At 48.2% G+C, this 12,671-nt stretch overlaps 1 protein-coding gene across 1 annotated transcript in view; it reads right to left on the bottom strand.

The window, feature by feature from the left end:
- Positions 1–12,671, bottom strand: part of DCTN2 (dynactin subunit 2) — a 90,171-nt gene that overhangs the window by 37,400 nt on the left and 40,100 nt on the right. The window contains exons 7-9 of the mRNA XM_078782756.1: positions 10,780–10,915; positions 3,250–3,315; positions 2,651–2,728 (exon numbers count right to left, since the gene is read on the bottom strand). Coding sequence (XP_078638882.1) covers positions 2,651–2,728; positions 3,250–3,315; positions 10,780–10,915 — 280 coding nt within the window. The remainder of the gene's footprint in view (positions 1–2,650; positions 2,729–3,249; positions 3,316–10,779; positions 10,916–12,671) is intronic.

Raw genomic sequence — 12,671 nt, 5'->3', positions numbered from 1 at the left:
AGACAGCCACAGAGGGAGAGACAGCCACAGAGGGAGAGACAGCCACAGAGGGAGAGACAGCCACAGAGGGAGAGACAGCCACAGAGGGAGAGACAGCCACAGAGGGAGAGACAGCCACAGAGGGAGAGACAGCCACAGAGGGAGAGACAGCCACAGAGGGAGAGACAGCCACAGAGGGAGAGATAGACAGACAGAGACAGAGAGAGAATTGTATGGAACAGAAATGAAAAAACGATGTGTGTGTGTGTGTGTGTGTGTGTGTGTGTGTGTGTGTGTGTGTGTGTGTGTGTGTGTGTGTACGTACAGTATATACACACAATAAGTCGCCAATTTACGGCGAGTCTATTTGCGTCATTACTATAGAACGTCTCCGTCATCAACACATTATGGGACAATAGTCGATTTAAGTCACACTAGTGACTAGTCCTATAAAATGTTGTTCAAAATTTTTTAATACAGTGTATTGTTATGTCGGTGGGGTAGGGGGATATATAAATTTAGGTAGATCTGCATTGGTCGGTGCTCCGATGTCGAAGAAGAAGAACCATCTCGATGTAAGTAAGTCAGGGACCCATCTAGCCCGTTCGTCGGATTAAGTGTATATCTGTGATCATCCAAAGACGATCGTATGATAGGTAGAGCAGGGATTATACTAGTTCCCCTGTGTGTCAGACCTGGTTATCATTCCATTTGTCCCGTATGGCAATGCACAAATAGACATTAGTTAGGCCCATTATCACACACACTACTTAAATTCCCCCTCCGCCACGATAATAATAAAACACCAGGAAGAACAGACAGGAAGTGACCACGCACTACGGTGGCATGGCAAGCAAACATTGCTCAGGCACGCAATAGCCACACCCAGGACTCGTGATTGACAGGGGGGAGGGGCGAGCGAGAAGCAGGCCGCCGATTGGCAGAGTCAAGAAGCGACGCACTGATTGGGGAGAAAGGGAGCTGACGTCACGAGACGATCGGTAAAACCACTCGCTCGCCGGCATTTGGCTCTCTCCATCTGCCCTCTCGTTGGAACTGAATCTTGCGCTTGGAGCTCCTGTTTGCCCTGGACGTACTCTTCCTCTTCCCTTCTTTCCGTGCACTGGACCTCGGCTTGTTGGGCGACGACGGACGGTGGAGCGTCGACGATCCTCCTTACCTGCGTTCGCATACGGGACCGAGCGTGCAAACAAGGCTTGCCGCGCAGCGGCGTATGTTGGCCTAGTGGAGCGTGAACAAGGACACGAGGCCTGGTGAACGGGGGCGCGGGGAGGCCTGCTTCGCCTCAACACCAGAGCTGCACCCGGACTGCAAACTTGGGGCCTGGACGACGTGCTCGGACCTAACGATTCCTGACGGATGCTGCATCCAGACAGAGATAAGCTACACCACAGAACAACGATTGCTTTGATTAATTCTTCCTGTGTCCGTTGTAGAAGTCTGGTGTGGGGATGTCCCGATTTAGGAACATTATTTATCGTCGCGTTTCCTTGTCCCGGCATTTCGTTGAATAAACCCTTGTATTATTTTCCCAAACAACTTTTATTCCGTTTGTGTGAGTTTAACTATTTGCAGGGTTGAAGACTACTTGCGGACCGACAGGTGAATCCCGCTTCTTCTTCTTCCCTTCCTTCCTCCCGTGCATATAGAGTGAAGTCCACCATTGATGGTCTCCTCATTAACGCTCGATTGTCATTCGTGAATTCCCCAGACAGTATTTACATTTGTTCGATGCCCATGCTGCGTAGTATTGTAAATAAACCGTTTTTTTTTAAAACGCGTTCGTGTCCTTTGTTTACCCTCCCCATTTACTTATTAAATAAGCACGTGAAGTCACTTATTCTCCGAATTATTTGAGTTGCCCTGATCGCAAATGGCTTTAATTATTAACCACCCGTTAATATAATGAAGTAGCAACCCGTCCAAATGGCAAATTACTGCTACCAAAGAAACACAGTACTACTTAATACGGCACTTTTGAAATGACATTTTCCGCCCCCGCGCATGCGCAGAAATAGAGTAAAAAGTCGATCATGACTGCCTGGACATCTTCCATGGCTCCCAAATAAGGATTGTAGAATAAAATGACTGAAAAACAAAAAAACTTTTAAAGAAGCCAAAAATACTTTGTAAGCATACCTGCAAGAAAGGGGTACGTGCGCCTCTGCACAACGAAACAGTTGGAGAACTTCCTGATCAACTCATCCAAGAGTTGATATGTCACAGTCTGTATTGCAAGAACTCCCGGCGAAATACGCCCATGAAAGGCCGCTTCAAATATTGAAGCAGCTTCACAAACTTTTTTTAAAACGTAAAAACTATAAATAAATAAAATATATATATATAAAAGATTTTTTTTTTTAAACCCCGAGTGCGTCTCGGAATCGTGGAGCATGTTCAAATAACTGTTTTTAGCACCTCTCAAATAATTTTTGACTCAAAAACAAGTTTCTGTCATATATACAGCTTTTCTCGCCCAAAATTAAATGTTTCTGCAGCCACTGTAATCACAATTAAAAACCTGGGTGCTGCCTCGCTGTCATAAAGGATGCTGAAATCTGGGAAGCGGCCTTTCCTTTAATCAGGTTGTGCAACTAATTTCTCAGCATCTTCTGCCCTTCTTTAAATAGTCTCAATCTAGAATGCATACCTGCAGCCTGCCTTCGATATGATCAAGGGTCATTGGATCCAGAGTGCTGACGTGGCTCTGCAGCATTTCCAGCGTAGCCTAAAAAGCAGAGAAGATAAAGGAGACTTAAAACGAGCAGCTTCGAACACCACTTGCAATTGGTGGACATAAAAGAAAAAAAAATACTCACTGACCAAAACAGAAGTTCCTTGCATTAACATCCAGCAGAATTCTGCAAACAAACACGTTATTCACAAGATGTCTTGGCACTGGAATTGGTGCCAGATTATGAAGAAAAGACAGATACAGACAACAGACACATTTTGAGGCCTGTTAGTTAGGTTCCATCTCCTGAAACCAACCAACATGTGAAGATAGCAGCCAGCAACATGTGCACGCATGCACACACTAAGTTTGTTACTTTAGAGATCTGGGATGGCTCTGATCCACCTCCTGAAACCCACACATGGAGATAACGAGACAGACACACACACACACACACACACACACACACACACACACACACACACACACACACACACACACACACACACACACACACACACACACACACACACACACACACACACACACACACACACACACACACAACCACTTACAGCATTGGATGAAGACTTGCCAACTGCTGCCTCCAACTTGGTCAGTCGCTTTTCTAGTTCAGACACCTGCAAAATGCAGAGCACCCTTCAGTAAGTGCACACAATCTCTGCAGAAAAAAGCTCGTGCAAGATGATTACATAATATATTGAGGAAACAGGAGACACATCCAACTAATTCATTGGGCAGACCTAAACCTTTAGCTGCAAAAATATATATATATTATATATATATATATATATATATATATATATATATATCTATCTATATATATAATATATATATATATATATATATATATATATATATATATCTATCTATATATATATATATATATATATATATATATATATACATACATCGATGGACTATCAGCTACGCAGCTTCTTTTTGAACTTAATGTGGAACTCTACATGGCGATTCATAAGTAGAAACTGTCGTGGCCCATTACGAATCGTTTGCAATGCCATTCCAGCCAGACTACTTCATTTTGGTGATGCTGAACCTCCACACAGAGCTGACTTCACCAAGCCAGAAAATGACCCAAATCTGCAATTGATTGGACATAATGCTGCATGTGACATATAAATGAAGGCATTCTTGATGCATGCAATTGAAATTACACAGAGAATTGGAAATGTATTCAGACGAGCATAAAGTCACTTCGTTAGCGAGATGAATTTCCCTGTTTGAGTCTATAAAGACAATTTTGAAAATGCCCTCGGACCCCGTTATTTGCTCGGGATAAGTTCCTGGAAAATCCTCGAATAGCGAAACCCACAAATAGCGGGGCAATGTTTCAATACAAAAAGGGGGGATAGGTTCCCGAGTCACGAAAATCCGCGAATAGAGAGGCAAAATCCACGAATGGCGAGGCAAAATCCACGAATGGCGAGGCAAAATCCACGAATGGCGAGGCAAAATCCACGAATGGCGAGGCAAAATCCACGAATGGCGAGGCAAAATCCACGAATGGCGAGGCAAAATCCACGAATGGCGAGGCAAAATCCACGAATGGCGAGGCAAAATCCACGAATGGCGAGGCAAAATCCACGAATGGCGAGGCAAAATCCACGAATGGCGAGGCAAAATCCACGAATGGCGAGGCAAAATCCACGAATGGCGAGGCAAAATCCACGAATGGCGAGGCAAAATCCACGAATGGCGAGGCAAAATCCACGAATGGCGAGGCAAAATCCACGAATGGCGAGGCAAAATCCACGAATGGCGAGGCAAAATCCACGAATGGCGAGGCAAAATCCACGAATGGCGAGGCAAAATCCACGAATGGCGAGGCAAAATCCACGAATGGCGAGGCAAAATCCACGAATGGCGAGGCAAAATCCACGAATGGCGAGGCAAAATCCACGAATGGCGAGGCAAAATCCACGAATGGCGAGGCAAAATCCACGAATGGCGAGGCAAAATCACGAATGGCGAGGCAAAATCCACGAATGCGAGGCAAAATCCACGAATGGCGAGGCAAAATCCACGAATGGCGAGGCAAAATCCACGAATGGCGAGGCAAAATCCACGAATGGCGAGGCAAAATCCACGAATGGCGAGGCGAGATCCACGAATGGCGAGGCGAGATCCACGAATGGCGAGGCGAGATCCACGAATGGCGAGGCGAGATCACGAATGGCGAGGCGAAATCCACGAATGGCGAGGCGAAATCCACGAATGGCGAGGCGAAATCCACGAATGGCGAGGCGAAATCCACGAATGGCGAGGCGAAATCCACGAATGGCGAGGCGAACTCCACGAATGGCGAGGCGAACTCCACGAATGGCGAGGCGAACTCCACGAATGGCGAGGCGAACTCACGAATGGCGAGGCGAACTCCACGAATGGCGAGGCGAACTCCACGAATGGCGAGGCGAACTCCACGAATGGCGAGGCGAACTCCACGAATGGCGAGGCGAACTCCACGAATGGCGAGGCGAACTCACGAATGGCGAGGCGAACTCCACGAATGGCGAGGCAAACTCCACGAATGGCGAGGCAAACTCCACGAATGGCGAGGCAAACTCCACGAATGGCGAGGCAAACTCCACGAATGGCGAGGCAAACTCCACGAATGGCGAGGCAAACTCCACGAATGGCGAGGCAAACTCCACGAATGGCGAGGCAAACTCCACGAATGGCGAGCAAACTCCACGAATGGCGAGGCAAACTCCACGAATGGCGAGGCAACTCCACGAATGGCGAGGCAAACTCCACGAATGGCGAGGCAAACTCCACGAATGGCGAGGCAAACTCCACGAATGGCGAGGCAAACTCCACGAATGGCGAGGCAAACTCCACGAATGGCGAGGCAAACTCCACGAATGGCGAGGCAAACTCCACGAATGGCGAGGCAAACTCCACGAATGGCGAGGCAAACTCCACGAATGGCGAGGCAAACTCCACGAATGGCGAGGCAAACTCCACGAATGGCGAGGCAAACTCCACGAATGGCGAGGCAAACTCCACGAATGGCGAGGCAAACTCCACGAATGGCGAGGCAAACTCCACGAATGGCGAGGCAAACTCCACGAATGGCGAGGCAAACTCCACGAATGGCGAGGCAAACTCCACGAATGGCGAGGCAAACTCCACGAATGGCGAGGCAAACTCCACGAATGGCGAGGCAAACTCCACGAATGGCGAGGCAAACTCCACGAATGGCGAGGCAAACTCCACGAATGGCGAGGCAAACTCCACGAATGGCGAGGCAAACTCCACGAATGGCGAGGCAAACTCCACGAATGGCGAGGCAAACTCCACGAATGGCGAGGCAAACTCCACGAATGGCGAGGCAAACTCCACGAATGGCGAGGCAAACTCACGAATGGCGAGGCAAACTCCACGAATGGCGAGGCAAACTCCACGAATGGCGAGGCAAACTCCACGAATGGCGAGGCAAACTCCACGAATGGCGAGGCAAACTCCACGAATGGCGAGGCAAACTCCACGAATGGCGAGGCAAACTCCACGAATGGCGAGGCAAACTCCACGAATGGCGAGGCAAACTCCACGAATGGCGAGGCAAACTCCACGAATGGCGAGGCAAACTCCACGAATGGCGAGGCAAACTCCACGAATTGGCGAGGCAAACTCCACGAATGGCGAGGCAAACTCCACGAATGGCGAGGCAAACTCCACGAATGGCGAGGCAAACTCCACGAATGGCGAGGCAAACTCCACGAATGGCGAGGCAAACTCCACGAATGGCGAGGCAAACTCCACGAATGGCGAGGCAAACTCCACGAATGGCGAGGCAAACTCCACGAATGGCGAGGCAAACTCCACGAATGGCGAGGCAAACTCCACGAATGGCGAGGCAAACTCCACGAATGGCGAGGCAAACTCCACGAATGGCGAGGCAAACTCCACGAATGGCGAGGCAAACTCCACGAATGGCGAGGCAAACTCCACGAATGGCGAGGCAAACTCCACGAATGGCGAGGCAAACTCCACGAATGGCGAGGCAAACTCCACGAATGGCGAGGCAAACTCCACGAATGCGAGGCAAACTCCACGAATGGCGAGGCAAACTCCACGAATGGCGAGGCAAAACTCCACGAATGGCGAGGCAAACTCCACGAATGGCGAGGCAAACTCCACGAATGGCGAGGCAAACTCCACGAATGGCGAGGCAAACTCACGAATGGCGAGGCAAACTCCACGAATGGCGAGGCAAACTCCACGAATGGCGAGGCAAACTCCACGAATGGCGAGGCAAACTCCACGAATGGCGAGGCAAACTCCACGAATGGCGAGGCAAACTCACTAATGGCGAGGCAAACTCCACGAATGGCGAGGCAAACTCCACGAATGGCGAGGCAAACTCCACGAATGGCGAGGCAAACTCCACGAATGGCGAGGCAAGCTCCACGAATGGCGAGGCAAGCTCACGAATGGCGAGGCAAAGCTCCACGAATGGCGAGGCAAAGCTCACGAATGGCGAGGCAAACTCCACGAATGGCGAGGCAAACTCCACGAATGGCGAGGCAAACTCACGAATGGCGAGGCAAACTCCACGAATGGCGAGGCAAACTCCACGAATGGCGAGGCAAACTCCACGAATGGCGAGGCAAACTCCACGAATGGCGAGGCAAACTCCACGAATGGCGAGGCAAACTCCACGAATGGCGAGGCAAACTCCACGAATGGCGAGGCAAACTCCACGAATGGCGAGGCAAACTCCACGAATGGCGAGGCAAACTCCACGAATGGCGAGGCAAACTCCACGAATGGCGAGGCAAACTCCACGAATGGCGAGGCAAACTCCACGAATGGCGAGGCAAACTCCACGAATGGCGAGGCAAACTCCACGAATGGCGAGGCAAACTCCACGAATGGCGAGGCAAACTCCACGAATGGCGAGGCAAACTCCACGAATGGCGAGGCAAACTCCACGAATGGCGAGGCAAACTCCACGAATGGCGAGGCAAACTCCACGAATGGCGAGGCAAACTCCACGAATGGCGAGGCAAACTCCACGAATGGCGAGGCAAACTCCACGAATGGCGAGGCAAACTCCACGAATGGCGAGGCAAACTCCACGAATGGCGAGGCAAACTCCACGAATGGCGAGGCAAACTCCACGAATGGCGAGGCAAACTCCACGAATGGCGAGGCAAACTCCACGAATGGCGAGGCAAACTCCACGAATGGCGAGGCAAACTCCACGAATGGCGAGGCAAACTCCACGAATGGCGAGGCAAACTCCACGAATGGCGAGGCAAACTCCACGAATGGCGAGGCAAACTCCACGAATGGCGAGGCAAACTCCACGAATGGCGAGGCAAACTCCACGAATGGCGAGGCAAACTCCACGAATGGCGAGGCAAACTCCACGAATGGCGAGGCAAACTCCACGAATGGCGAGGCAAACTCCACGAATGGCGAGGCAAACTCCACGAATGGCGAGGCAAACTCCACGAATGGCGAGGCAAACTCCACGAATGGCGAGGCAAACTCCACGAATGGCGAGGCAAACTCCACGAATGGCGAGGCAAACTCCACGAATGGCGAGGCAAACTCCACGAATGGCGAGGCAAACTCCACGAATGGCGAGGCAAACTCCACGAATGGCGAGGCAAACTCCACGAATGGCGAGGCAAACTCCACGAATGGCGAGGCAAACGCCACGAATGGCGAGGCAAACGCCACGAATGGCGAGGCAAACGCCACGAATGGCGAGGCAAACGCCACGAATGGCGAGGCAAACGCCACGAATGGCGAGGCAAACGCCACGAATGGCGAGGCAAACTCCATGAATGGCGAGGCAAAATCCGTGAACGTCGACGATAATCCACGAAGGTCTTATAAATACCGTATGTGAAGCCAACGGCTAATTAATTTTTTTTTTGCGCCCCTTAAAAACCGCGAATTCGCGAAACACGGCTGCGAATAGGAAAGAAAACCCCGCGAATTAGCGGAACACGGCTGCGAATAGGAAAAAAAAAAACCCGCGAATTCGTGGAACACGGCTGCGAATAGGGGGAAAAAAAACGCGAATTCGCGGGCCACTTTTCCGTGAATAGAGAAACAGGTCACATTTTATCACACACTAATACGCGGAACCGTGAATAGCAGGGTCCGATAGTATTGTTAATTTCCTGGAACATAGACCATAGATACTGTAACTGGACCAGCAATCGGTAGAGCACATACCTCCCACCGAACTGAACAGTTTACGTTTTGTATCCAACTGATCTGGATGCAGACTTTAAACAATATCTCATCGTCAATACTGTACATTTTTGGCCCAATCTCTCAATGGCAAAGAATCATTTAAGGAAAAAAAAAAAAAAAAAAAAAAAAAAAAAAAAAAAGCTTCTCGTATCCCGATTCGGATCTTCACCAACATCGAATCAATTCGTCCTCGTCACAAAGCCACCCTGTCCACAAGTTTTTTGAGATAGCATGTTCATAGACAAACAGACAGGGTTGAAAACATAACCTATGTCCACCTCGGTGGCAGAGGTAATAAATATAAGCAACACTGAACATCACCGTCACTGATCATGTCTGAAAAGGACAAGTTAAACAGGAATTAATTAACTCACCAAGTGTTTTTTATTGTGTCAGTAGAAAAACATTATCCATGAGGTGCACAAGCACCGTCAATTCTGGAGGAAGACCCACTCAAGTCGGACACTTCTGCCCAACCACGTATTTAAAATTAAACGATTGCACCTAAAAATGCCAGCATTTCAAATAACACAACCTCCCACCTCGTTCTCGGAGCATCCCAAAGATCTACCCACGACTGGTGCCATAAGCTTTTCACATTTTGAAAACCATGCGTGTCCTTGCACTAATTTCCGAGAGGATAATTTAACTACTGAAGCAAATCCAGTGTCTAGCATTGGATGTATCATCAGTGCTGTTAAGTTAATCAATTCAGCTGGTTTCATTTTTAATCGAACCAGATGAATCCCGCTCGAGCCTGTCAAAAATAGTACCATTTCACCCAGAAACTGGGAAATCGTCGTCGTTTTGTGGCATTAAATGGTTAATTAGGCACAAGAGTTAACAGTGGTGCAACATTGAAGGCAACACTCACTATTACAACCTTGTTACACAAATGAAAGAAATTAATCAAAGCGCGCAACCGGTTCCACACCTGTGTTTTTTATTTCATTTATAATAAGGATACCAACCAGGGGGCTGGCAAGGTGGCTGAGGTGATACACACTCGCCTCTAATTTGTTTAGCCTGGGGTTTAATCCCAACCCAGCTATAAACTGTCATCCCAGTATTTCACAGGCAGGGTGATTCATCAGTGTGTGCCGTCCCTTGAGATGGGCGTTAAATGGGCATCATGTTTGCCGGCATTAGTTGGTGGACGTTAAAGATCCCACCGTGTTCTTTGTTAAGAGTAGGTGAGCTATCGCCGGCACTCTGAACAAATTCCAAATTCCTGCTCAAACCTATGGAGGGCATTGAAGCAGCAGCATAACCAACCACACCCTCAGCCAATAATGCAACTCCTCAGTCTTGTGCTACAAATGAAAGCAGCCACAAGCTATCACCAACAATGTTAAAAGGGTGAATGCTAATTCACTTACAGGAACACAAGATCATTGGCTCACTCAGGAGCACATGAAACTTGCTCACATGAATGACACCTGAGAACAATCAATGTGTGGATGGTGTTTTCCATTATGCTATATCTGGTAAAAGTTGCATTAACTTACACCCGCCCCTTCCCCCCCCCCCCCCCCCCCCTCCCCCATCCCCACTGTCATATTATGCAAAGTCAACTAGATGCAAGCACATGAACAAGTCAGGTTAAAAAAAAAATACACACAGGAGGGGGATTGAACATGGAATTATCAGTGCATATGATTTCAACAGAATCTGCAGGATTTTTGGAGATGTTTAACAAAGTAGCTGCAACTACATGTGCAGAGCAGCTACAAATCATCTTTAATCATTGCCTTAAAGAATGGTGTTCATAAATCTGGCACATTTAGTTTTATTTACATACCACGCACCAGTTTTAAGCTCTTCAAAGACTTACCTTAGAAAGCTCACAAAACTTGGCTTCTCCTGCGGGTTGAAGTAGAGTTCATAAGCCACTTTGTTATCCCCATCAGGGAGGGTGGCTTGCTTCTCACCTTCCTTGGCTGGATCAATAGTTTTGATTGAGTCAGGTGGGTCAACAAACGCCTGGAAAAACAAGAACAGGTTTTACAAAGTAAAAACAACCAGAACGGCACCCTTCAACATCGCGACATCGACCGATATGCCTCCGCCCACATTATTACATCTGTTACGGATTCGTCACCTTCCGTTGTTGTGGTTTTCATCCAATGTAAACATTTTTGATTCCATGTACTATTTATTGTCGTCGTTTAAGGGAGATCGAGATTACTATTTTCAAAAGGTAAAAAAGTTAATGTTTTAAATGAAACCAGAACCAGATGACGACGAAGAGGAGGAGGAGGAGAAAAGGCGGAGCGAGTGAGTCAGAGAAGAAGCTAGCTGCTTCGAGGTCTGGAGCGAACATTGACGAACGAGAGTCACGAGTGAACCTTTGGGTTTCCCAAGAAAGGGATTCCTGTGACAGAGTTGTTATCGCTGTGACAGATCGACCTGCATGTCAGGTTTTGCGGTTGATTCCGAGGAGAATCATCGTAGTGCCGTTACGACTCAAGAACGGGCCGTCGGCCATTTTGACTCGCGCGCTTTGCGCTTCGCTCAAGGTTTTTCACCGCTTCAACCATTTTCACCGCATTCAGACGTTAATCTGGTGTGTGTGTGTGTGTGTGTGTGTGTGTGTGTGTGTTGTGTGTGTGTGTGTGTGTGTGTGTGTGTGTGTGTGTGTGTGTAACGTGGCTTTTGGAGTGGGAAATCTGCAGTTCGCCGATTGAGAGCCGTCAAATGTCCATACCTAAAGGTGCGATTTCCCCGTCGCCTCTCGAGGACACCTTCGCCCATTTTTGGCAGTGTAAGTTTCAACCCAACGGGATTCTGGTCTCGATACGACATCGTACGGACGATCACTGGAGTGGATCGACTTTGGCTTGATGCCGGAATACGACTTTGGCTTGATGCCGGAATACGACTTTGGCTTGATGCGGGAATAGAGACATTGGGAATGTTCTTCTTTTCGCTCACTTGGAGCACAGTGAGTTTTATTGTACGAACCTGATGGTACCATCATAGGAAATATATATTGGTTGTACAATTGATTACTATTGTTTTTGTGTTGTTATTCTTGTGTGACTTTAATACAATATTTGTTTGTTGGTAACAATTGGTGTGGTTTCACCATTGATCTTTGACACAGAATAACACATCTTTCTGCCGTGACTCCTCTCGGGGCTCGGAGGTACACCGTGACCAGGGGGTTTGGGGAGGAGCACATAATACATCATTATAGATACTTGTACAAAGTTTGATTTAAATTCTTCCAGCTGTTTTCAAGTATCACAGTTTTACATGACCTCTGGCCTTTGACCTCTTGCTGCCAAAATCGAATCAGTTCATCTTTGAATCACAATATATACTTATACCAAGTTTGGTGAAAATCCTATCAGTAGTTCCCAAGTGAGTTCGGGAAAATATTTTTTACATCACGGGACCTTTGACCTCTTGACCCCAAAATTGAATCAGTTCATCCATACATAATAATACAAACTTGTACTAAGTTTGACTTGGATTCCTTCTGTCCTTAAGTTATCGCCGTAACGACAACCTACCATGGATGGACGGATGGACGGACAGACAGCCGGACGGACAACTCGAAAACAAGTCAGACAAGCGTTACGCCTTGGTCCCCCGTCGGTGAAGTGATGAGTTGACAAAGTGGAGGACGCAAGGCGGCCATCTTGGATTTTGACATGGCGACCCAATTTTCAATGGTGTTCTCCCTTATGCGTAGATACACCCACACACCAGATTAGAAGGTAGTAGTTCGTTT

The sequence above is a fragment of the Myxine glutinosa genome, chromosome 7 (genome assembly GCF_964187855.1).
Source record: "Myxine glutinosa chromosome 7, kmMyxGlut1.1, whole genome shotgun sequence".
Taxonomy (NCBI): domain Eukaryota; kingdom Metazoa; phylum Chordata; class Myxini; order Myxiniformes; family Myxinidae; genus Myxine; species Myxine glutinosa.
This window is presented reverse-complemented; position numbering and strand designations above follow the sequence as displayed.